The following is a 24292-nucleotide window of genomic DNA, read 5'->3' as shown; positions in this document are numbered from 1 at the left end:
TGTGCCAATACTGATGAAGGTCACTGTTTCGAGTCATAGCCCTGACAATAATTAAACTACTTCAGATTGTAATAGATCCATGTCCAAATGACGGCAGTGAGCGGGGATACAGTGTGTGTGTGTGTGTGTGTTTGTAAACTAATGGCATAATAGTATACATAGTTTCCTTTTACTGTCACAGACTATCCAGAGCTTATTTTGTTGCGTGGCCGGCCGTCTGTAGGCCACGGAGTTCACCTTTCACGGGTGCGAGCCAAACAGAGCAACTGGACTCGACAGGCAGTGTTCCCTCTTTAACTGACAGGCACTGTCACTAAAAAGACAGCGGGCGAGAACACAGTCCACATCAGGCTGTCGCTCTCGGAATACTAAGCCAAGATGGACTCGTGGAGCTTTTGGAATTCTGCATGTCAGACGGCGTGTGTGTGTGTGTGTGTGCGTGTGTGTGTGTGTGCGTGTGCGCGTGCACTCTGTCGGCTTGTGAAGAAAAGTTACGGTGAGCTCGGGCCTTGGGGCTTACTCTGGGCCTGAGATCTTGGCTCTTTTATTCAGGAGGCTTCGCCTCCGCTTTTCCCCGGAGCGGAGGGCAATTGCATTGATCTCGCAGGTTATTTAGCATGTCGGGGTGAATTAGGCATGCTCTGGGTGGAAGCATTCTCCGATGGAGTGATCAGGGAGATGAAATGGCGGGGAGAAATATGAGCATTAAAAGATGAAGAGGTGCGATGTTCACGTGTGCTTGTGCCGTTTTGATCGGGGGCTGCACGAAGCCGTAGCCTTAGAAAAAGCAGGGCGAGCATTTGAAGTGAAGGAAAGTGTGTTTACACTAGATGGCAGTTGTGTAATGTGCTGGGGCTGGAGCTCAAGGTGGAGGAGGTCTCGGACACACACACACACACACACACACACACACACACACACACACACACACACACACACTCGCTCTGCTCTGCTCTTAGGGTCTCTGGCTTAGGCCAGTGCGGACCCCACGGAATCCTGGAACATGTGGCAACAATTTGAGCTCAGACATTTATTTCTTTGTTTTACTGCCTGGCTCGCTGTCGGAGAAAGTGTCGGGCCGGGCCACGGGCTGTCTGGATCATGTCAGAGGCCGCGAGGATCAGGTTCCCTGGGACGAGCCGCCAGACCAGACAAAAAAAAGGGGAAGAGAGGAGAGGGGAGAAAGGGAGGCATAGAGAGAAGAAACGTCTGGAGGAGGGAGGGCTGCTCGCACGGAGGAAGCTGACCGACTCTCTTAACTCCACCGCTCGTCACCGAGAAAAAAAGGCCCTGTTTGTCTGTGAACTGGGCCAGATCTCCAGCTGAGAAAACAAAATACTCCTCTTTATCATCACCCCCACTAACTCCACTCCTCTATTCTTTCTCCTCTCTTTCTTTTTTTAATAAGGGCATATTTCACCAGGGAAGTGACACGGCCTCTTAATCAAAGCTGCCTTCTTTTTTACTGTATGACTGTATGGGCCAGGTACACACCCCTCTCAATTTCTCTCTTCTTCTTCTTTTTCTTCTTCTCCTTTGCCTCTGCCCCCCCCCCCCCCCCCCCCCCCCCCCCCCCCTCTCTTTATCTCTCCTGCAGCTCCGTCCAGACGGGGGGACCTGGAGGTTCTGGGCTACTGTCTGCTGCACTGGCTGTGCGGGACCCTACCCTGGCTCTCCGTCCTGAGAAATCCTACTCTGGTCCAGGAAGCCAAGGCCAAGTATGCACACTCTCTCCCTCTCTCCCCCACTCCCTCCTTTCCCTCAGCACGCCCCCGCCTCCCCCCTCCCTCTCCGGTTCCAACCACAGGTTCTGATGTGGCCAGGGCCCTCCACATGTAGCGGGCTACTGATGACAGGCCCCCAGTCGTCCCCAGGGAACTATCTTGGAACCACCAAGTTCGCTCTCTCAAAAGCCCCTTTGAAAGGGGGATTGAGGGGACATGGCAGGCAGCTTGGACTGCTCTTTGTTGTTGCTAGAAAAATAGCTGTCTGACCATAGTGAAGTAATAATGACGTTTTTGTCTTTGCATGTCCTCGAGGTCACTATGTTATGTAAAAAAGTCATATATCAAACACACATTGAGTAATGTTTAATAGCTCCTTGAATAATACCGTGCATTTTCAAAGCTGAGTCTGGGGAAAAGGGGGACGTTGAGTTAACCAGAAAAGGTCGAACCCTTAAACGGCATCTGAACATTTCAACTGTTAATTCTCACCTCTCGGGCCCCCCCAGTAATGTTTAAAGTGGCCGACAAAGATCCAATCACAACTTGGCTCTTCTTACTCCTGTGCTTATTGTTTTCAGGCTGACGTCAGATCTGCCGGACTCGGTCACACAGCTCTCCGCCCCCGGCTCTGGCAGTGGTAAGTGTGTGTCAACAACGCCTGTCCAAATGATCAACAAGGTGTGTCAGAGGAGCTGGGTGGGAGAGGGCATTGCAGGGGTTTTGTGTGTGTTTGTGGTTGGGGGGGAGGGGGGGGACGACGACGACGACCGTGTCCTCTCACCCTCTCCATGACGGCACACTCTCTCACCCCCTCCCACCCCCCCACTGCAATCTCTCTGCCTGTCTTCCATCAAAACAGGGCCATGTCGCCGCTGAAGGGAAGCGCCCTCTTTTTCAACTCCACATCATTATCTCGCTTGCCGTTCCAAAAAAAAAAAAAAAAAAAAGGAGAGGGCACGTGTGTCGTGTGAAGGAGCCTTTGTGATCTATGATTATTATTAGGTCTTATTTCCCCCCACCTAGAGAAGCTCTAGGCAGCTGGACCAGGGAGATAAGACCTCCAGCATGCATCAAGCCTGTGCATGTGATATACATTCACAGCCTCCCTCCCTCTCTCTCTTTTCGCCACGAATCCTGCCTCTATAAGCAGCATATTTATTACCATGAGCAATGAGAGTTAGGATGTGGGGAGGGAAAAGTCAAGATACCAGTAAAGCCAGACGCATGCATGTGACGAGAGGAAGCCGTGGCATTTTCTTTGAGGTCCCATTCCTGACCGCCTGTCACCTAGACTAAGTTGTTTCTTGTTTTTTTTTATTTTTTATTTTTTAACTGAGTTAGGTGGACAGATTCAGACAAGATGACCTTGGTGAATGAGGTTTGTCATTTGTAACGTGTGTGTGTGTGTGAGAGAATTATTTAGCCAGGGTGTGATTATGGGGATGTGTGAAAGATCTTCTGAGAGACTCTGAAGCTGTGCTGCTAATAAATGCATATGCTGCATATAGCTACACACAAGTGTTGTTGCTAATAAATGCATATTCTGCAGGTAGCTACACAACAGTGTTGCTGCTAATAAATGCATATGCTGCAGGTAGCTACACAACAGTCGAAGCTCCATATGAATGAAACTCATTTTAATTGAATTGCTCGATTGCTTCAACTGTGGAGAATAAAGGGCTCTGAAACCTCCCACCATCCTTCACTTCATCTGTCCCTCACTCTGTCCCCGTTCCCAGCCGAGCTCGCCAGCTTCATGCTCCGTGTCAAGAACCTGGGCTACAAAGAAAAGCCCGACTACCAGGCGCTGAGGCTGCTGCTAAGTGAAGGCGTACCAAAGGGCTCCAGCGGCCAAGGCCTCTTGGACCTCCCCAGACCCAGACCAGGGAAGGTGTCGGAGCCATCAGCCCTCAGGGTGAGTGAGTGTGTGTGTGTGTGTGTGTGTGTGTGTGTGTGTGTGTCTGTGTGTGTGTGTGTGTCTGTGTCTGTGTCTGTGTCTGTGTGTGTGTGTGTGTGTGTGTGTGTGTGTGTGTCTGTGTGTGTGTGTGTGTGTCTGTGTCTGTGTCTGTGTGTGTGTGTGTGTGTGTGTGTGTGTGTGTGTGTGTGTGTGTGTGTGTGTGTGTGTGTGATGGGCTCTTGGCCCATTGTGAGCTCTCTGGCTGTAATGGGGAGCAGATGGAGAGCTGCTGTTGCAGCATGGGGGCTGCGTCTGGATTTATCTATCTTGGGGGGGGGGGGGGGGGGGAGCAGTAAATACTGGGGTCTGAGAACCGCTTTGACCCGTAGCGCACCGTAAGAGACTGTCAGCCCTGTGGTCCTAACGGAGTCTGCATGTGCCGGCCCTCCCTCCCCGTCTTTCTCCTCTTTTCAGCTCTGCTGCTCGACACTCCTGTTTTTCCTCCTCTCCTCTCCGTTCCTGAGATACTGGAAGTGTGTCGCAGTGCCCCCCTCTTTCTCCCCACCCCCACCCCCCCTGCACTAGCGGTTCTCCTCTCCTCTCCATGTACCTCTGTTCCTTTGCCATCTCCAGTGCCCCCCTCTCCCTCCTCCCGTCTCCTCTCCTTCGGGTTCGGTGTGATGCTGTGAGCCTTTGCTCTTGGCCTGGAGGGGTGAGTGGCTGAGTGGCGACAGCATACGGCCCGTCTAAAGCCCCCCTCGCCTGGGGCTACACCCACAGCACCGGCAGCCACACAGCAGAGAGCCTCTTCATCAAAGGCCTCCCTTATTTATGGCAAAACATCACTCATATCCTCCCCATCATATTTCAACAGATACAAGTGTATTTCCAGGGAGGTGAATGTATATATTTTCTAGATTCACAGCAACTGTGACAGGGCTGTATGCTTTGTGGCTGTATTGTTGCGAGCGAGCGGGATTGGATTACCCGGTCCCCAAGTAAAGGTTGTGTCAGTTTTTTTTAAGCGTACACGCTTTTTCACATTTTATTGTTTAATTTCCTGGATGGGGACTACATAAAGTCACGGCATGAGGACGTATCAATTCCTCTCCTTAATATAACAAGGCGATGAAGCTTGACCGGTGAGTGGGAGGTTGACCTCGGGTGACCTCACACGTCAGGGCTCCGTGCTCGTGGAGAGGTCTGGAGTGAAGTGTGGGGGGGGGGGGTGGCGTGCGTTCCTCCCCTGACTCACTTCACCGCTGATCACGGCTAACTTGAACCGCTGAACTCCGGGAGAGCCCGAAGTAGCCCAATTTGGAGGCTGTTGAATACACACGCTTTACGAGAGGCCAGGAGATCACCTGGCAGAATTGCAGTCGGCCTTGTAATTTATTTATTTATTTATTTATTTATTTATTTATTTCAATTTCTCCTACTGTTCTCATTTTCATGGCGTGATTACCCATTAGGTTGACCTGCGGTTAAAGTGAAAAAAAAAAAAAAAGAGGGCTCGGGTGTTGAGAAGTTTCACAAGAGTTTTGGTAAATAACCACAATATCGGAGTGCAATTCACGGCCTCTCCTCTCTCCATCTGTGTGTGCAGTATCCTCACCGCAGTGACCCATCGCAAGGACCTCTCACACAAGACTGTTTACCACTAAATTGCAAGGCTTACTTTAATCACTTTAATTTGGGCCTTTTTTTTTTTTTTTTTGAGTACCTTGAAATGGTCGCATGTGCAAATTGGTACACAGATTTCTGCAATACAATACGAGTGTTGCTCTTCAATGATTCCCCTCACGTTTGCTGCCGGGTTTATTTGATTCATATCGTGGAATATTATTAGAGGCTGAAAGCTAGCTGGTGTCCGTCCGGCGGCAGGTAGCAGGCTGTCAGTGAGGCAGACAGAGATGCATGGCTCGTGGTCATATTGACACAGTTATGGCGGTGTAGCCGTAGCTCATCTTTGAGATGGCCGCCGGCTAGCGTGGTCATTAGTCAGCAGCGAGGGTGTCTAATTTAGTTTGGACGACACATTTCCACCGAAGCTCGCCGTCTCCCTAAACCCCACTACCGAAGAAGTGATGCTTTCAGCGCCACTCAATTTTTAAACCTGCTTTGTCCTTTTTGCTTTTGTCCTGCCATCTTCTCTGGTTGCTTTTTGTTTAGGCCCAGACAAATAGCTGATGCCCACAGCCCTTACGCTGCATATTTATGCATAAGGTCGTGCCCGTCGCTGCGGCAGAACTTCTTTTTGTGCCGCCTTTCATGCGGCTCGGGCTGAGGGTGAGGCGCGGCATAGAGACAGAAAAACCTTGAGTCGACTCTCGAGAACAATATCTTAACTTGACCCCTCCTCACCGCAAACGTTTTCATTTGCGCACGCCTAACATTGAAATCTCCCTACAAAAGGAATGTGTGAAGCTGGAGTGAGAGGTCTTTTTCTCTCCCCCCCCCCCCCCCCCCCCCCCCACCCCCTGTCTTTCTTTCCATCCCTCTATTAGCCCTTGGCCAGACCCGACGTGCAGATGGAAAAGATCAGTGTCAACACAGAGGGCATTGAAGATTTGAGCTCCCGCCCCTCTTTTCTTTTGTAGTCGTATATATATATTTATTTCTTTCCTCTCCGGCTCTCCCTGCTCGTCTATCTCCTGAAGGGTCAAGCCCAAGTTGCCTTTGAATGGAAAGTTTAAAACAACACCATCAGCGTCACCTCGGGCGTCTCCGCACTCCCGTGTCCACGTCAGACGGGGGAAAGAGGTGGCTCGCCGTCTTCAGCTCACCACATTCGCTCTCTCTCTCTCTCTCTCTCTCTCTCTCCCTCCCTCCCCCTTGTTCTCGATCCTCTCTACGTTTATTTTGCCTGCACCTGACCTCACTGGTGATCTGTGGCCAAATTTAGTTTGGAGAGTTGCCACCTATGGGAGAGCACTGAGAGACCATTAATCACCGGGGGGGGGGGGGGGGGGAGAGTGTGTGTGTGTGTGAGTGTGTGTGTGGGGGGGTCCTCTCTCTGGTCCTCTCAGGATCCAGGTCAGGAAGAGAGCAGAGAGGGAGAGCAAAAGTGAAGTGAGTGAACGAGAGAAAGTTCTAGAGGCTTGAGGAGACAGGAAGGAAAACAGAGGGAGCGAAGGAGAGCTGGGAAGATAGAAAAGGTGAGACAGGAGTTAGAGAGTCAGGGAGTAAAAGATTGGGGGGGCGTTAGTGCATGGGGATTTTCTTCCTCCTCCTCGGACTCTTATTGTTGGCCCTCTCCATCCGTGCTCCTCAAACAGCGGAGAGGATAGAGGAGAGGAGAGGAGGGGAGAGAGGATAGGGAGGAGAGGAGAAGAGAGGAGGGGAGAGAGGATAGGGAGGCCTGTGGCCAGAGGCCCGTGAGAGGTCTGAGCTCCTAGCATTTAATGATTTAATAAGAACCAGAGGCCTCCACGCTCCTCTGTCTCTCATCACCCCTCCTGATGAAGAATGGAGAACACTCCCTCCTTGTCAGAGCTGTGTACTCTGCCTTACCTCCTTCTGTCTGCACATGGTCTTAGCCAATGAATAGATGACTAAGACTGACAATTGGAATTAATGTAAAATGCTAAACTTGAGGGAATAACCCAAGCGCCCGACTGCACAGAAGCTCTTCCGCATGGATTTTGTCCCATCGCTCTGAAGCACGTTCTGAGGCCGAAGACTAAAATAAAGCAGTGATTCATGAGGATGTAAAGTAACATAAAGATTCCTTGTGACATTTCCTACCTCCTTTTTTCCTCTCTAATGCTCAAGACTGCAGGCCAAGCCAAACCTTCTGCTAGAAGACCAGCCAAGCCAAAGCCCATTCTTTCTGGTAGTGATGTTTCCGACGAAGACGGCCCCAAGCCAAGAGTCCACAGACCAAAACCATCAGGAAAGTCTCATGACCAGGTATAATCACTCAGAATTGGCATTTCATTTATATGCGGTTAGAAGCAGATATGAGACTTTGATACTTTGGTTTCCTGAAATAATCCCTCCCATCCTTTTTAGGGTTCTGGTCAACCCAAACCTGGAAAGAGAATCAGTAAGCCCGTCATTGTGAAGGAAGAGGATGATGATGATGCTTCTGGTGAAGACGATACTAGTCCAGCCCCAGCTCGACACGGAGGCCTCGCATGGAAGACTCCGCAGAAGGTGAAGTTTCTTAATCTTGCATCATGAGAAACTCCAACAAAATGTACCACTACTGTCGTTTTAATACATGAAACCTTTCCTGCAGAAAAGAACCAGTCAAGCCAAAAGAGGGCCCAGGGTGAAGGCTGTGGAGAGCGATGAAGACTACTGTCCCGGGCCTGAGTACAGAAGAGCCCAGGCCGGCCTGAGAGCACCTGCGGCAGACGATCTATGCCCTGCACTGGAGCAAGTAAGCCTTCGCAGGAGCCCCCGCCGCAAGACTCCGACTCAGCACTGATTGAGAGAGGCCCCCCCATCCTCCTTCAGTCTGTGCGTGTGTGTGTGTGTGCTTGGAAGTAGAATGCAATGCTACTATTACTGTGATCTAGTTAGCTGGGTTATATTGAAATCCGCCTTTTAAATAATGAACTCAAAGCTGACTTTTTAAAATGAAGACATTACAAGGTCTATGAAGAAGTATTTATTCACTGAAATATATATACACATTACATATATACCATAAAATCATATTTTAATTTTTTTGTGCTGTGAAGAAAAAAGGCATAGCCAGATATGCTAGAAGAAGAACAGAACTTGAAGCAGCTCTGCCATGGACCCCATCAGGCCACATATGGAGCAGTTCAGACACGCATTACCCCATAGACAGGGCTGCCCCGATGACCAGAAGACACTGCGACAGTAATGGCCACACATGCAGTGGCAGTTATGACGACTCCTGGAGGGAATATGCTCACTACCAAGACCACCGAAGGAAGACCCACACCAATCGGGGATACCTGGATCAACGGTACGAAGAACCGTGGGAATATCCTGGTTCTGACGTCGGTTATGGCTTCTCACAGCACAACCAGACAGAGAAACATGAAGGACAATGGGGCTGGGGAAACGCTAAGCTCTTTGGCGGGATCATTATGAGCCTCCTCTTTCTTGCACTGGTAGCTTTAGTTTGTGGAACTCTTGAAGACCACTACATGCCTGTCTTATGGAGGATGGTGACGGGTTTCTACTGACTATTGAGGACATCTCTTCTGCTGTATGCAGGTCAAGCCTTTTGCACTGCCATCTTCACTGTAATGGGCTGATGGAGAAACATGAATTGCTGTATTTCAGGGGTATTTCAAAAACAAATGTATTTTTGAACAATTCCTACAGATGTCGTGTGTATAGTAAAATATGGTTGTTGGTTTTAAAAAAAGAAATAAATTATGCACCTTTTGCTTAGCATAAAACATGCATCTGTTTTAGTCTTTGTTTGCACTCTAGCGAGGCAGAGGCCTTACCTTGCTACAGTATGGACACTCTCCAAACAAAACGTTGAAGCTCTGGCGACTCGTGGGCAGACCTCTGAGCCACTGCAGGATGGATTGGAGGGGTCGGAAAGTAATCTGGTCAGAAGCAGTGTCATCTCAAAATATCTACATTCACTTTCCCTTTGACATAGTTGCTTGAGGAAGAAAGTGACTGTTCTCCTTTTACCAAGAGACAAACCTATAACTGGTCCCTTCTGGACAGGTTAACTGCGGCAACAATCTAGCGTACTGTAGGTTATGTGTATTTTAAGGTTTGACAATCCAGGATATCAGGACAAAGCACAGGGACAGTAGATCATCTTCAGTGACACCTGCTGCGTCAGACTTAGGAGATGAACTCGCTCACCTCATACAGGCAGACCTGGTGAAACGGCTGGCCACAGCGAGGGTCGTTGCACACCTGGTCCGGGATGGCCGACTCCAGCCGGTACGCGTAACAGATGCCACACTCTGCGCTGAGGCTCTGGAAATGAACAACAGGGTTGCTATGCGGCTCATACACAGGTAAAAACCAACAGAGACGCTATGCGGCTCATACACAGTTAAAAACCAACGCTATGCGGCTCATACACAGTTAAAAACCAACAGAGAGTTTTACAGAGTTCACTAGAAGAGTTGGTAATCAGCTGAAATGTTATTTTATTTCCATTTCCTCCCTCTCGTAACCATTCCTCACTTGAAAGGCTGAGATGCAGCGGGGACTGTGTTTGTTTCCACAGGGTGAGGAGACTTTTAGTGGGCTTATCGAACTTGTACCTACTTGATCCTCTTCCACCGATCCCCATCCACCCCCCCCCCCCCCCACCTACCACCACACAGACACACACTTCAGAAAATCCCCCACCTTAGCAAGCGACAGCTTCAAGGCTCTAGTGCTGCCGTCACCCATCCCCCCCCCCACCCCCTCCACTCACTCTGTTTGCATATTGCTTTTCAGATAATTAGAAGCCTTTTTTTTTTTTTTTTTCAAGCGATCCATTAAAAAGGACGGCAGGTAAAAAAAAATTAAACATCTGGTCAAGTAAACTTTTCGCTCTTCAGAATGTTAATGATGCCGGAGCATTAATCACTGGTGCCGTCTGCGGATAAACACAGACCCCTTTCAACCCACCACGCAGAGAGAGAGAGAGGGGGAGAAAGATAAATGGAGAATCTGTGATTAAACAGCTCTTGATACTGCCGAAGATTCTGCCACCTTTGTTATTGTAATGATCTTATCTGTAAACAACCCAATTAAAGGAAATACGTACCCCAAATCTACCAGAAACATGAAGTAAAAGGGAGGGGGGAAAAAAATAGGAGAGGAAGAAAGTCTAAAATATAGCAATAGTGAGCATGTCATTTTGTGTGTGTTTGTGTGAAATGAAGGAAAAAAATAAATAAATAAATAAAAAGACAAGGTGACGTACAGATTTTTCGTGGGTGGAGGGCGAAGGGAATTCTATCTCTAGAACATCCCTCATGTTCTGTAGAATGCTGCAGTCTGGATTCCTGAAAGAAAGCAGGAGATTGGTTCTTCACACACTAATTAAGAATTAACATGCAAATAGGAGAGGCAGTGCGCTAACGAATATGGTTTCACAATTATTGACTTTAAAAACAAAAGAAATACATTTTACTGCACAAACAAATGCTCAGGGCCAAGGCATCCACAATAAAAGTCTTCAGAGATTATGGTTAATTTTAGCACTATTAAACACCAAGGGAAGCTTATAAACAGATGCAAGGATTAGGACTAATACATACACACACACACACACACACACACACATATTTGCATGCACACCTGTATAAAAAATAAATGAGATATCAGACTACATCTGACATTCAGACCATAATCCCTTTGAGTTGATGCGATTTCATACTTCTGAGCATCTATTCACTGACAGATCCGTGATTATACATTCCTTACCATAAATGCATGTTGGCATTAAGCTTGGTCCTCAAGGGGGTAACCACTGCAAGATGAGCAAAAGTAAAAAAGATGAGTACAAATTTAAAAAAAAAGAGAAGAAAGACAATGCAAGTTCAATCTTAGAGCGTTAAACAGGACCAGTGCATTTCTAATGACTCCACACTCATAATAGCGTTCTCCTACAAAGCCTAGCACTGGCTAAACTGGAAGAAAGGTTGTGACAAAAAAAAGGGGTGAAATCAAATCCTGCTGTCAGTGCATAAATCAGTCTCAGGATGACAAAACTGCCCTGAGCTGCCGCCGCTGCTGCTGCTGCTGCTTTCACTGCCAAAGACAACGACAAGGTCTGGGCTTTTTTTTCCTTTTTTTCTTCTGTCGACTGTCTGTGAAGATTAGTTTCAATTAAGTGGACCTTGTCCCATTCTATGCAGACTGGGTCTCGTGGTCTTCCATCAGATGCTGGGACATGAAGTGTGCAAGTCCGTGCCACTGATCTCTCTCCTCTCGGCGCGGCGCGGTGCGGAGCGGGCCGGGGAGCGATAGACAAGCGGCACAAAGTGTTTCTCTTCACTTGACGACAGCCCGACAGAGAGGGAAATATTCAAATCATTCGAATAAATCGCACACACGGTCCTGGCTGTTCCACCCCGAGAGATCAATCTCGCCGGCGTGTGATGGGGCCGCTCGCTCTGTTTTGTCATTTGTAAATGCAAAAAGCAATATTTCTGTCTGACCCCCTTCTTTTGGGTTCAGTGTCTGCCACTGTCTTGACTATTGAAGTGTGGATTTAATATCAATGAATAACATTGCTAGGCAACAGGGCGGCATGTTGCCATGTACCATTGTCAGCCAGCCATGACCTTGGATTTAAAGAAACAATCACAGGGACTTAAGTGATGCAAACTGTCTTTCACCACTGCACATTGACATTCTGAACGTGCTCCAACATTGTATTGTGAGCAAGCTGGTGAGGACGCTTCCATTGTTGTAGAGTAGACATGTTTTAGAGCGAGGCCTTGGCTGTTTAGATGTCCACGAACTATTTGAGATAATTAGAAAGGGCAGGTCACCCCAAAAAAAAAAAAACACACACACACACAAGGATCGAGACATTCAGCCTACGTGTTTGTGACTTCCAGCTTTAACTGTAGGTGTGAACATGAAGCAGAGGGGTCGAGAGAAAATAAATCAGTGTGTGGGAGGTGAACATTACCCACCGTGTTCTGCTCCTAGTAGACAGCAATCAGGCAGCATCTTCGGGTGTCTGGGGTCGATCTCCACCTTTATGGAGACATTGTTCCCTGTGTAGTCGTTAATAGGTCATTAGGTCAGAAAATGATTTTGTCCACTTATCTAATTATCTGAAGAGGATAAATAACTGCTCAACTGCAGAGGACGGCGGGGGCACACTGGCTGAGGTGACAGCCTGGGAGCTCTGTGCGATACATTTACAGTTATTATTTCAAAACAACAGCAGCCTATGAAAAGATAGTGGTTGGTTGTTTACCCACATGAACAGAAAGCAGTGGAGCAGAGAAAAAAACCGAGTACATGCACTCAGGGTCAAAGCCAAGCTACACGGAGGTGGTTACACAAGTAGAATAAGCGCACAAACAAATAAAACCTACAGCTCTCTGTGAGAACGTTTGCTGGTTAGATAAATGGAATGTAAAGCACAGCTGATGAGGAAGAGGAGGCTTGGTTACCAATAGCGATCCGTCTCATGGCGTCCGCTCGGGAGGGCTTCTCTGGCTCGAGGACCCACGTCTGTTCGTCGATCTCGTCCAGCGCCGACCAGAACTCGGCCAGGCCTTCCAAGTGGAGCAGGAAGCGGCCGTGAATGTGGGCCAAGGTGCTCTGTGAGGGGCGCGGCGGAACAGACGACAGATGCTTCAACCGTGGACCGAACACAGCTGGTGCATCTCAATGTGTGGCAGTCTCCATGACACCACTAGAAGCCAATGAATACTGTTCCTCAACTATTTCAATGAACCGAGAACTCGTTTTTTTTTCTTCTTTTTAGGTCTATTTTTTGTTCAAAAAGAAAAAGAAAAACTATTGACTTTAGGAATTTGGTGGACTGCGGAAAATTAATGGCAATTTTATAGGGGGGAAAAAAAGATGCTCATTTGCCTTAGATTCCCCAGGTCTATGGCAATCTGCACACAAGGAATCAAAAGCTTCAGCATCAAAGAAAAAAGCCACCATGATTTCCTCTTAAACAGCTGGTATGAAACTGCACAAGGAGGGGCTAGGGTGGCTCTGTCCATCTGTCTTAAACTGTCACTAACTCCCTGATGTTCGTGAGCACACAGACACACTTACAAATGTACACAATTATTTTTCTTTTCAAAGCATCCGTCTTGTACCAAATACACCCACGTTTCTCCACAGTTTTGTTTATGGGTCAACAGAGGAAAAAGAAAGCTTCCTAATTAATAAACTTTTGTATTTCAGAGTTAATTATACTTTGTGTGAAAAAAAAAAAAGTGTTCTGGTGACACTTATTGTTTGACACAACCAGAGACAAGACTAACCCGAAGGTAAGAAAATAATTTCGTTCCAGATCTTGTGACTTTCTTGGGAATTGAGCAAGAATGTTAGGTGTAACAAACAATTCTCCGAACCACTGAATATATAGAGAGTAATTCACTTCCCACCTGTGCAACTTCTCTCTCCTGCGTATGGAAGATGACGTTCCCTACCAAAAACCCTATTCACAGCCTTCCACATTATTCCCAGCCCTCATTTACAGTATCAAAACCTGAAAAGGGGAAAAGGGAAATCTGAAAATGTTCTCTCTGTAGTCACACCAAAGGACAGTCAGCTTCCCATCCCTGACAACCCCGTTTCCCTTTGAGTGCACCTCTCTCAACACGTTTGTCTAGCCATCAAACGTCTGACACGATGAGGAGGCCGAGAAAACCCCCCACAATAAACTAAACCAAACAAGTGCAAGTCAATGGTCTCTCTTTATCCACCAGGCAGGCACTAACACAGACAGCCTGGTCCACTCTCACTCTCTCTCTCTCTCCCTCTCTCCCTCTCTCTCTCTCTCCCTCTCGAGCTGGCTTCCTCTGTGTCTTAGTTCAACAAACACTTCTGGGCTCTCCCTCTTCCTGTGCCCGGCTCTTCAGCTGGGAGGCTTTAATGGCTAAAGTATGTGTAGGCCATAAATCACCAGCGCTGATTGACAGGCTGATGGCGGTGCGCCCAGCTTTACTGTCTGCTATCTGCATCAGTGTGCAAGACAGAGAAAACGTGGTGTGTGTGTGTGTGTGTGTGTGTGTGTGTGTCAAAAGGGAGTGTGAAGCTCCGCTCCCGACACACGCACACACACACAAATACCCACACACACACACACACACACACACACACACAGTACACACACATATGTGGCTGCCCAGGTCCGGGTCGAATGCCTTTAATCAAAACTCGCAGCCCTGAAAGGTTTGGCCAGGGGGCCAGTGTGCTCTCAGCCCTCGTAGCCCCCGCACACCAGACCACAGAGGGGGGGGGGGGGGGGGCAGCTCTCATTTGCACTGCCCAACCTATCAGCAAACACAATAAGAGAAGATGTGGAGATAAAGGGTAAAGTACATGAGAACTAGGAGAAGAAGAAGAGGAAGAGAGAGAGAGAGAGAGAGAGATGCTTCGGATCATTTCATTACCAGATAAGACAGCATTAGTTTTTACTGGACTGAGCGGGAGGGAAAGATTCTGAGCCTGATTCTCTATTTGTTCCTGGTTTACTACTCAGGACCTTTTGATACCAAATGACCTGAAAACAGTACAGTGCTTCCATGCACCATGTATTGTACACAGTCAACGGTACACAACATACGGTCACTGATTAAACTAAAGAAACACAAAATCAAACACACACACACACAAACACACAAACACACATGACAATATATTGTGGATATTGGTTTCATCCCCTTTGTGTTGTCATTTCTATTCATCATGGCACCACTGTCTGTAATATACTGTCTGGCCAATCTGAGCACTGTCAGGTGTACAGTCTGCATTGGTTTTACTAATTAAAATGCTCCGCAAAAAAATACACCAAAATCTGCAGCAGCAGCAACAACCGCACGATCTAGTAGTGTGAGACAAACACACAGAAAGTTGAAAAGGAGTGTATTTGTGCTAAAGAATGAAAATATTAAGATTCGGCATGATCTACATCTGCAGGCACTGCCTGATCTAAAGAATAATAATAATAATAATAATACTAATACTAATACTAAAAACACACACACACACACACACTCACTTAAAACAGGGAAGGAAAGAGGGGGGGGGCCCCGACAGCCGAAAGACAAAATGAACCAAAACTGATGGGTCGCGGCGCCGGCAGAGTGCACACAATTTAGCATTGCACAGGTGCAAAGACTCCGCAATTACTTTCCAATTAATGCCAGGCGCGTGATTATAGTTATGCTTTTATACAAATATATGGTCCAAGTAAAACGAGCTTGTTATGGAGGCTCCTGCTGGAAGCCAGCCTGCATCAGACTGAGAGAGCGCGCTGGAAGTCTGCTCACCTAGCTGTGAAAAACATCTAATTAGCCTCCCTCTCGTAATCACCAAGAATGCATAAAGTCATTAAAACCAGGAGGAAAATGAATCAAGGATACTGTGGATTTAAATCTGATCAATGGAATAACTCCATTCTGTGCTGCTGCTGCTGGTAGACAACATTTCCCTGCGAGCCGCAGTAACTCTATTCTTGAGTCGGGGGGAAATTGGAGTTTCTCCATTTAAAAAACGTTGTTTTTTTAGGCTGCTGTTGAAACCACACTCTTTAAGTTACTCACAGTCGACGCACAACTGCTGTTCAACTCAAAAATATCCAGCTTTTGAGTAAAATGTCAACTTAATCAGCTCATCCTCTGGGATTGGCGCCATAAGGCTGTTGGGTGTTGTAATTATTGTGGGAGATTTGACGTGATTCTTGCTTTCTTTCCCTTCGGCAGTCAGCCCTCCTCCCTCCCAGCTGGTTGCTGGCCATGGCTGCTCCGCCGATGGCTGACTGGACGAGCTCACGCTGGGCCACACCTGCACCGGTGGACCAGGTAACCAACAAGGACTGCAGCCAAGCCATCTGATACATACACGCTGTACATCCATCTCTCTCTCTGTCTCTTTCTCTCTCTCACACACACACACACACACACACACACACACACACACACACACACGCGCCTTGCCATGCCACGCCTGCATGTACACACAAACTTACTTCCCCACACACACACACACACACACACACACACACACACACACACAAGCCTTGCCATGCCACGCCTGCATGTACACACAAACTTACTTCCCCACACACACACACACACACACACAGTTCTTGGCCCCTGCGAGGAGACAGGTAATAATTACTCATGGGAGCGTGTGTTGGGAGCGTGGCGTGTGGAAGTAGTCGGGGGAGGATGATGGGGGTCCTTCAGGACATCAGCAGCCCAGCAGGACCGCAGCTGACAGACGGCCGACTCCACACTCCCCTCTTTCCTATCCGCCAGCCTGCCATGCACCCACGCCATGCCCACCGACACCCCTCAGGCATGGCCCACCACACACACACACACACACACACACACACACACAAAAAACACCTCGCACACACACACACACACATGTATCCAACAGATGCCACACAACAGACGCAATGCATACAACACTTTATGCACACAATCACATGTTCAACAGATGCCATACACAACACACACACCAAACATGCCTCGATATATGAACAAATACAGCCTCAAAAAGCTTCACCCCTACAAACACACACACACACACACACACACACACACACAGAGACAACCTCTCTGACGTGAGTGGAGAAAACCACCTTTCGACTCCCTCCTCTCTGTGGCGTGTTGTGGATACGAGGCCAGACAGATCATGTAATTGGAGCGATAAGTCCGCCTCCCCCCCCCCGGCCTCGTAATTAGAAAGTGCGCGCTATGAATTACGTAACGGCACTTTTTCCCTTTTCTTTTTTCTTTTTAATCAGGCTGCGTTTTTATAGCGCTCCTCGTCTCATTTCATCACTGTCCGCATCCCCGTTCCGAGTCTGGCGGCGGGAGCTAATTGTTATTCTTCCGGGGGCGAGACATGAGAGCCGCGCGCGCCGTGCGTTACTGTTCCATAACGCATTTCATCATCATGCACTCGCTACTGTTGACGGCTGAACAGAGCATTACACAGTGACGGTCATTACGACACAAAAGATCATCAGTGCGGAGCGCGTGAGGACTGCTCTGTGATGAAGGAGCAGGCGTAATGGCAGATGAAGGCTGGTTAGACGGCTGGGCGGAGGAAGGCGGAGGGTTGGGGTACCTGTGGTGTCCAACTCATGAGGAAGGGAAAAGGGAGATCGGCTACGCACTCTGGGGCTTCATCCGGATACTGAAACACATGAGAGAGAGAGAGAGAGAGAGAGAGAGAGAGAGAGAGAGAGAGAGAGAGAGAGAAGAGGAAGCCATCAAACAACAGTTAACTGTGATTAACAAAAGAAAAAATATTGAAATTCTTTTCTTCTTTTTCCTTCTACTAAGACCTCTTATGCTTTCCTATGCAACATGAAAAACGTTTTGTTTTGTAGCATACCTTTCTCAAAATATGAAACCAGTTGTGTATTTGGCACGGGGGTTAAATAAGGGGACTTTACCGTATGTGCATGTTATACTCTGCCACGCTACAGCTTCATTTGGACCCACTGTGAATCGGACCTGAAATCAGCCCATTTCTGTGACCGCTGCTTCGCCTCTAATCCCACCTGCACCCAACCTCACACCACTGACAGGCCCGACCCAACGAGCCACCCACCTGGCTGAGCTCTCAATGGGTCGGCGCTACCTGGCACAGCCCCCCATGTTACAGGAGGGGAGGTGGGGGAGAGTGTTGTGGGGGGGGGGGGGGCAGCAGATGTGCCACCGGGGCAGCCGCACTATTTTTACCCCTCCCCTGCCTCAGCAGGCCGTTTGGGCAGGTGGGCACAGAGGGGAATCCTCACGCCACGCTGAATCCCATAAGGACCCCGCACTGTGCCCGCCTCAGAGCTGGCATCTCTGCCACACACACACACACACACCCACACACACACACACACACACACACACACACACACACACACACTCACTACCCCCTGACAACCCACTGCCACCCCAAGCGCCAAACCCCTACACAGCTGACTTGGCTAACCCCAGCCTGGGCGCAGCGGAGTGAGCTGCCACTGCGGTGCTCTGGATGCAGCGGGTCTCAGACTCAGGGGTACACACACACACACACACACACACACACACACACACACACACACACACACACACTCCCCCGAGCTGCACACTCTAATCGCGTTAGGCCACATCACACGCACGCACTCCTTATCTGCACTCCCCCACTTCTTTGGGGGGCCGCGCTTCATACGCCTGCTGCCGGAAACAAATCTCAACACTGGCATCTCCGAAAAAAGAACATCATACTACTTGGTCTTTTTTTTTCTTTTTTCTGAAGTAACTGTGTATGTCAACCTGACCTCGTTTAAAGAGTCGTCTTCCATCCGCTTCTTCCATTACAAAATGAGTAGATTTAAAGTTATTAGTAACATTTCAAAGCAGTGGAAGACACACCAGCTGTTTTTTTTTATATGATCGACTAGGGTGTTTAGAGAAACACTTACCTACAACTAAACATCTGGAGTCATAAGCTCTAAGTTTACTTCCAACAGTGTGATCAGTGCCTTCACCGTACTTATAATTAATAATCAACATTGGAAAAGATCACTGGAGACAGACTTCTCAATTACATTGGGCTTGAGCTTGACTGTAAGGATGTGTTTACGGCCAGCAGAGTCCTCTCCTTGCAGCTTCAGTGTGCGGAACTCTGAGTCAATGAACAACAGCCTGAGGAAAGGACAGAGAGAGAGAGAGAGAGAGAGAGAGAGAGAGAGAGAGAGAGAGAGAGAGAGAGACGGGGAGAGGGAGAGAGGGAGAGAGAGATGGATCAATATCAACACGTACTACTCCCTCACGTAATCCCAGATGCTACACAAGGACAATCAAGACACACACACACACACACACACAAAGATTACTGACATAAAGAAAGACTAAAGACATGTCATTTAGAACCACACCGTGACTGAAGAAGAAGATGATGAAAAAGAAGGACTATAAGTGAAACATCGATACATACATATCGTTAAGGTAAAATCCATGAACGCTGACCGACCACATTTAACTTCTTGAGCGCAGCCATGAGCACCGCACTTTCATCATCTATGCCATAGTCCTGCTCATAACAGTGAGCAACAGAGCACGCATACCCTTTCCTGAAATATTTATTTCACTTTCTCGGCCTGGCACTAAGGGATAAGACTCTACACACCTGTAAACTCTGAACAAAGATCTCCTACACCCCACCTATCCCCCCCCCCTCTCAACAACTACAGACTGTATGATTACAATGTGTGTGATTCTGGCCAAGAACATGTAACCTACATTGATAGTTTATGCGACCTACAGTGATCTAAAAAGCACCATACAGATATAGATCTTTGCAGACCTACCGTCACGGGTTTTTGAACATCACTGTGAATGTAATAACCTGATTAAGACATACCACTACTCCTCTCAGTCACTCAGTCCCCCCCCCACACACACACACCCTTGGCAAAGCCTGACAGCTACCCTTCTCCTGCAGCTTTCTTATGATTTACATCTCCTAATGCTCGCCTGTTCCTCCAGACAGGGCTGTATTTCTGCTGTTTATTTACGAGACGTGTGGGGGGAGGGGGAGGTGTGTGTGTGTGTGTGTGTGTGTGTGTGTGTGTGTGTGTGTGTGTGTGTGCTGCCGTGGTCAGTGCACACGCGTGGCTGTTTGGCACTGCGGCGCACCGGGCGTTTTCTGTCACGCTGCACTTACGTGCACATAAAACTCCCTGACACGGGCGCCCAACACAGCTCAGCACTTCTCAACACCTTTTAATGATTCATACTGAAATAGATATGCTCTCACTTGCTCGCCCACTCACTCACTCACTCACTCACTCACTCAAGCTGGCTTGCTACCTCTACTACCCACTCACTACCTCCCTCCCTCTCTCTCTCTCTCTTTCTCGCTCTCCTTCCAGCCTGCCGACCGGCTCGTTCACCCTCTCACTCTCAAGCTGGCTCCATTCTGATCGCCCTCTCTCACTCCCTTTTAGACATTCACTCACTGATTCACGCGAGCTGGCTCGCACCCTGTCACTCTCGTTCATTCCCTCACTCTCACCCTATCATATTCACTCGCTCAATGACACCGTCAGTCAGTCACACACACACACACACACACACACACACACACACACACACACACACACACACACACACACACACACACACACACACACACACACACACACACACACACACAGAGAGAGCCTTGAACCCTGTGCTATGCTCTTCTCTGTGCGCCAAACTCCCCCTCAATCTTCATCCTGCTCTATTTAGGTCTCCATCATGTTCCTCCACTCTTCAGGCCATAATAAAAACCAACAATGGATGTCACTGTACATAACAGCAACAACAACAACAACAACAACAAAAAAATCCACATAATTACGTTCCACTACACCAAAATAATGAGAATTAGAGCACAGATCCTCATCACTTCCACTGGGCCAGCGTTTCTCTCTCCCCCTGCCCGAGCCGGAATGCCATCTCTCTGTTCTGCATTCTGCATTCTGTATTCTAACGGGATCCCATGCAACAGTATCAAGCCATGCTGGCATTCACTCCAGATGATTGAAACAGCTTGACAGCTTGATGTCGTGCTGGGAGGATTGATGAGAGCATTACATTTGCAACTACAAAATCAGCACTGCTTATAAATGGAAGAGAGAACATTTGGCATGTGTTTGTGCACGTGCTTTTGTGTGTGTGTGTGTGTACGTGTGCTTGGGTGTGTGTGTGTGCCGGCGTGTGTGTATACAAACAGGACACAGATGAAAGTACAATACAGAAATATGATGGGAAAACCATAAAAAAATATAAAAAAATACACCCTAATGTAGTGATGGACATCTTGCATCCTTGCGGTTTTATTTTTGCATGGTTTTACAAGATATATTAAAAAACAAAACAAAAAAACAGTAGTTAATGCTATTTGGCACTTGCCGATGCCAAAAGGGTTTATATGCTTTGAAATCCAAATGCGGGCCTGGCTGAGATGGAGAAACGTGATAGCCAATGGCAGAGCACCGCTGAGGTCATTATCCTGGCAGGGTGTTAAAGATAGCAGAGGGGGGTCACAGTCGCCTCTCCCTCCTACATGAAGAAAGAAAAAGGTGACGCAGCCTCACAACAGGACCCTCCACATGATGCTCATCAAAGAGCTCATTCTGACACGCCTATCAGGTCATGAGAATGCACGCATAACGATGAGATTCTCTGGGCTCCGCTTCCCGTGACTTACCTTCTGGTCAGACTGAACAGGATAACGCGCCACTACTGACAGACGAGAGGAGTCCGCGTGCGCTTGATAATCCCTAATTTCGCTTAATGTCTGACACTTCGCCACTATTTCAGGGCAGAGTGAGGGAGAGCGCTGGAGAAAAAAACCTTGACCCTCGTGCCCTCAGTAATTAACACCGGACGTGACATCTTCAAGGCAACTAAAACTCATTAAAATGACCAGGTTCCGCGGCGGTTTCCTTTACCTTAACCAATCACAGACCAGGATTACGACAAACTTGAGGCTATTAACACTGATACCAATTAAGAATCTTAATTAATCTCAAGTGCATTTATAGATAGAACAGCCGCATAATGCTTCTGACCGCAATTCAAACACGGAAGAGCGTTCACCTTGTTTTTTTCCCCCCCAAACTTCAAAATTCTCCCATTAAACTTGAGAGTGGGTCTCCAATTAGAACAATTTGCATTTGCTAATATCATAATTATATCTCTGGCCATTAATAGAGAGTGGAAAATGAGAAGGCAGCTGAAACCCTGACCAAATACATCACTGTCTGAAGGAATCTGCATTAGCTCTCTCTGTCACAAAAGCAGAAGGTGAACTGTTGAATGAACCTGATTTAAACGTATATTTAATTAATAAAAACTAAATCAGCTGTCACACTGATTTATTAACACACCGTTCCCTGTGAAGATTTTTATGCTTAACTCCCATCTTTAAAATAAACCCAATAAGGACATTAGGAATTGAACAAGATAATGTCATTGAAATTAATTTACAGGTCATGATGCAGTTAAAGATATCTGGCATTTCTGTGGACCTACTGATGACAAGCTCCTCGGCTGCTGCTGCTAAATGGATCAGCAGATGAAAGATGACATACTTATCCCATCCCAGGCTCTGCATCTCTGTGATCAGCTGGGAATAGTACTGTGGAGGTGGTATGGTCTGACAGTCTGGTCTGCTCCTCATTGCCAATTCCTGTGCATGGAGAAAAATCACAGCTTATTTTTAAAAAAAAGCAACATTTATTGTCACTTCAATAGTGATGCATGTAGAGGTATGTTGTGAAACATACTATATGAATGCTATATCTTAAGTTGACCTTATTTCCTGACTTAGATAATACAAAAGATATTGAAACACTGTGACAGCGGGAAAAAAAAAAAAGAACACAGTGTTCTTACCAGCACAGTTTTTAGCTCCAAAATGAAACTGACCAAGTCCGGGGCGTGATGCAACCTCTGTAACAGACAGAGATGAACCCATCAAATAAACAAAAAGGCCCATTTTAGAGCTCATCAAGTGTGGCGTGCCACCCACAGCATGATGTGTTTAAGCAACGCCGGGTAGCCCTTGAATCAAACTAAACGTCAACACTTTGATTAATGCAGGTGACCATCAGAGTTAATTACTAATAATCTTTCATGTTCATGAAAATAATGAACTTTAAAGCCCTGGGTAAAATATAAATCTAGTACTAATACCCTCAAGGGATAGGTAACAAACAAACAAAACAAAACAAAAATCAAAGAGATGTTAATTAAGCCATAGGGATGGAAAATAATAATAAAACTATAAATAATGAAAAGCATCGGTGAACCTGCTGGAGAAATCACAGCGGCCAATTCTGAGAGAGACAATCTGGCCTATTTGGAATGGATTATTAAGAAAAGTTCAATAAGAAAGAACAAACAAAGAAAAGTTTAAGATAGGTGGTATTGCATGCCAGTTCAAACACGACTCACAGTACCACACACTGTAATGTACCTGTTTTAGAATTGGCTGATATCCACTCAGAAGCCTTTTCAGTTGCCAGCAGCAGTGCAGTCTGTAAAATACCAGTGAGGTTGAACAGCTAGTGCACAATTTATAAATGAGAACACATGAGATCTAAATGCTTCATATGAGAGCTAAGTGGCTGGAATGTGGCCGTTTAAATGTGTCCCCGTTTTCCTGGTGGTTTATCCTACACCATCACCATCGTAGGAACTACACAAACAGATTTGCTATACATGCACCTTGCAGTGAAGACAATACAAAACACTGGATATTAAGAATGACCCTAAGCATGAATGAATGAAGTGACTTGAAGTGTAAATGCAAAAATCACTGCAGACATACTTTGCCTGTTTGAGCTGATGACCTGGTGGAAGAGATATTCTTATCCTGAAATCCCTCTCCTGGATAGGAAAAACGACTTGTTGCAGTTAACATGAAGTGAGACAGATACCTATTACACGGCCCTGATTTCCGTTTGTGTTCAAACATTGCTACACGGTTTAACATGCTGGCAGGTTACTGTGCATATTGCTAGTTGACGTTAGACTAATCGACACGTTGTAAAAAGTTGACAGCTACAAACCTGCACGGTGATGAAGCCATCATAGACAGTTTTGTCCTTGTTGAGAGGCAGTAATAACGGGTTCTCTGTCATTATTTGGCTGTCCATCATTTGTGTGTAAATAGGTTTAGAAACATACGATTATTATTTGGCTACGGTGTTCGATAAGATGCAATTCAGTCAAACATATCCCTATTGTTAAGGCTAAAAACGACAAACTAGCTAATGTGAGCTAGCTGACATTTCTGCATGGAATGAAAGACACAGTACAAGGCACTTCCGCATGTAACAATTCGTTTAACGGTTGGTAAGTTTTGTTTGATCATACAACCCGGAGGTTAAGTTTGCATAATGTCCGACTTTAGGCTACAACTCTTTGACTGGTTAACTACCAGGCAGCACTGTTGCCTGTGTTATGATTCACTTCTTCCGCCTGTTCAGTCTCTCTATTTCCCGCTG

At 47.1% G+C, this 24292-nt stretch overlaps 2 protein-coding genes across 2 annotated transcripts in view; one reads left to right on the top strand and one right to left on the bottom strand.

The window, feature by feature from the left end:
- Window positions 1–9011, top strand: part of vrk2 (VRK serine/threonine kinase 2) — a 19432-nt gene extending 10421 nt beyond the window's left edge. The window contains exons 8-14 of the mRNA XM_012819874.3: window positions 1598–1718; window positions 2306–2364; window positions 3467–3642; window positions 7399–7536; window positions 7639–7782; window positions 7868–8011; window positions 8316–9011. Of these exons, the coding sequence (XP_012675328.2) occupies window positions 1598–1718; window positions 2306–2364; window positions 3467–3642; window positions 7399–7536; window positions 7639–7782; window positions 7868–8011; window positions 8316–8792 (1259 nt within the window). The 3' untranslated portion in view covers window positions 8793–9011. The remainder of the gene's footprint in view (window positions 1–1597; window positions 1719–2305; window positions 2365–3466; window positions 3643–7398; window positions 7537–7638; window positions 7783–7867; window positions 8012–8315) is intronic.
- fancl (FA complementation group L) lies at window positions 8767–24292 on the bottom strand. The gene is made up of 14 exons (XM_012819861.3): window positions 23855–24292; window positions 23614–23672; window positions 23260–23320; window positions 22677–22733; window positions 22373–22470; window positions 18836–18932; window positions 17371–17439; window positions 12714–12864; window positions 12225–12308; window positions 11005–11050; window positions 10502–10583; window positions 9439–9555; window positions 9063–9134; window positions 8767–8860 (listed from the first exon to the last, which is right to left on the bottom strand). Exons 1-14 carry the CDS (start codon window positions 23942–23944, stop codon window positions 8825–8827), a joined length of 1119 nt encoding a protein of 372 aa, XP_012675315.1. The 5' UTR covers window positions 23945–24292; the 3' UTR covers window positions 8767–8824.

The sequence above is a fragment of the Clupea harengus genome, chromosome 13 (assembly GCF_900700415.2).
Source record: "Clupea harengus chromosome 13, Ch_v2.0.2, whole genome shotgun sequence".
NCBI lineage: Eukaryota > Metazoa > Chordata > Actinopteri > Clupeiformes > Clupeidae > Clupea > Clupea harengus.
Note: the sequence above shows the minus strand (reverse complement) of the source record. Positions and strands in the feature narration are given on the sequence as shown.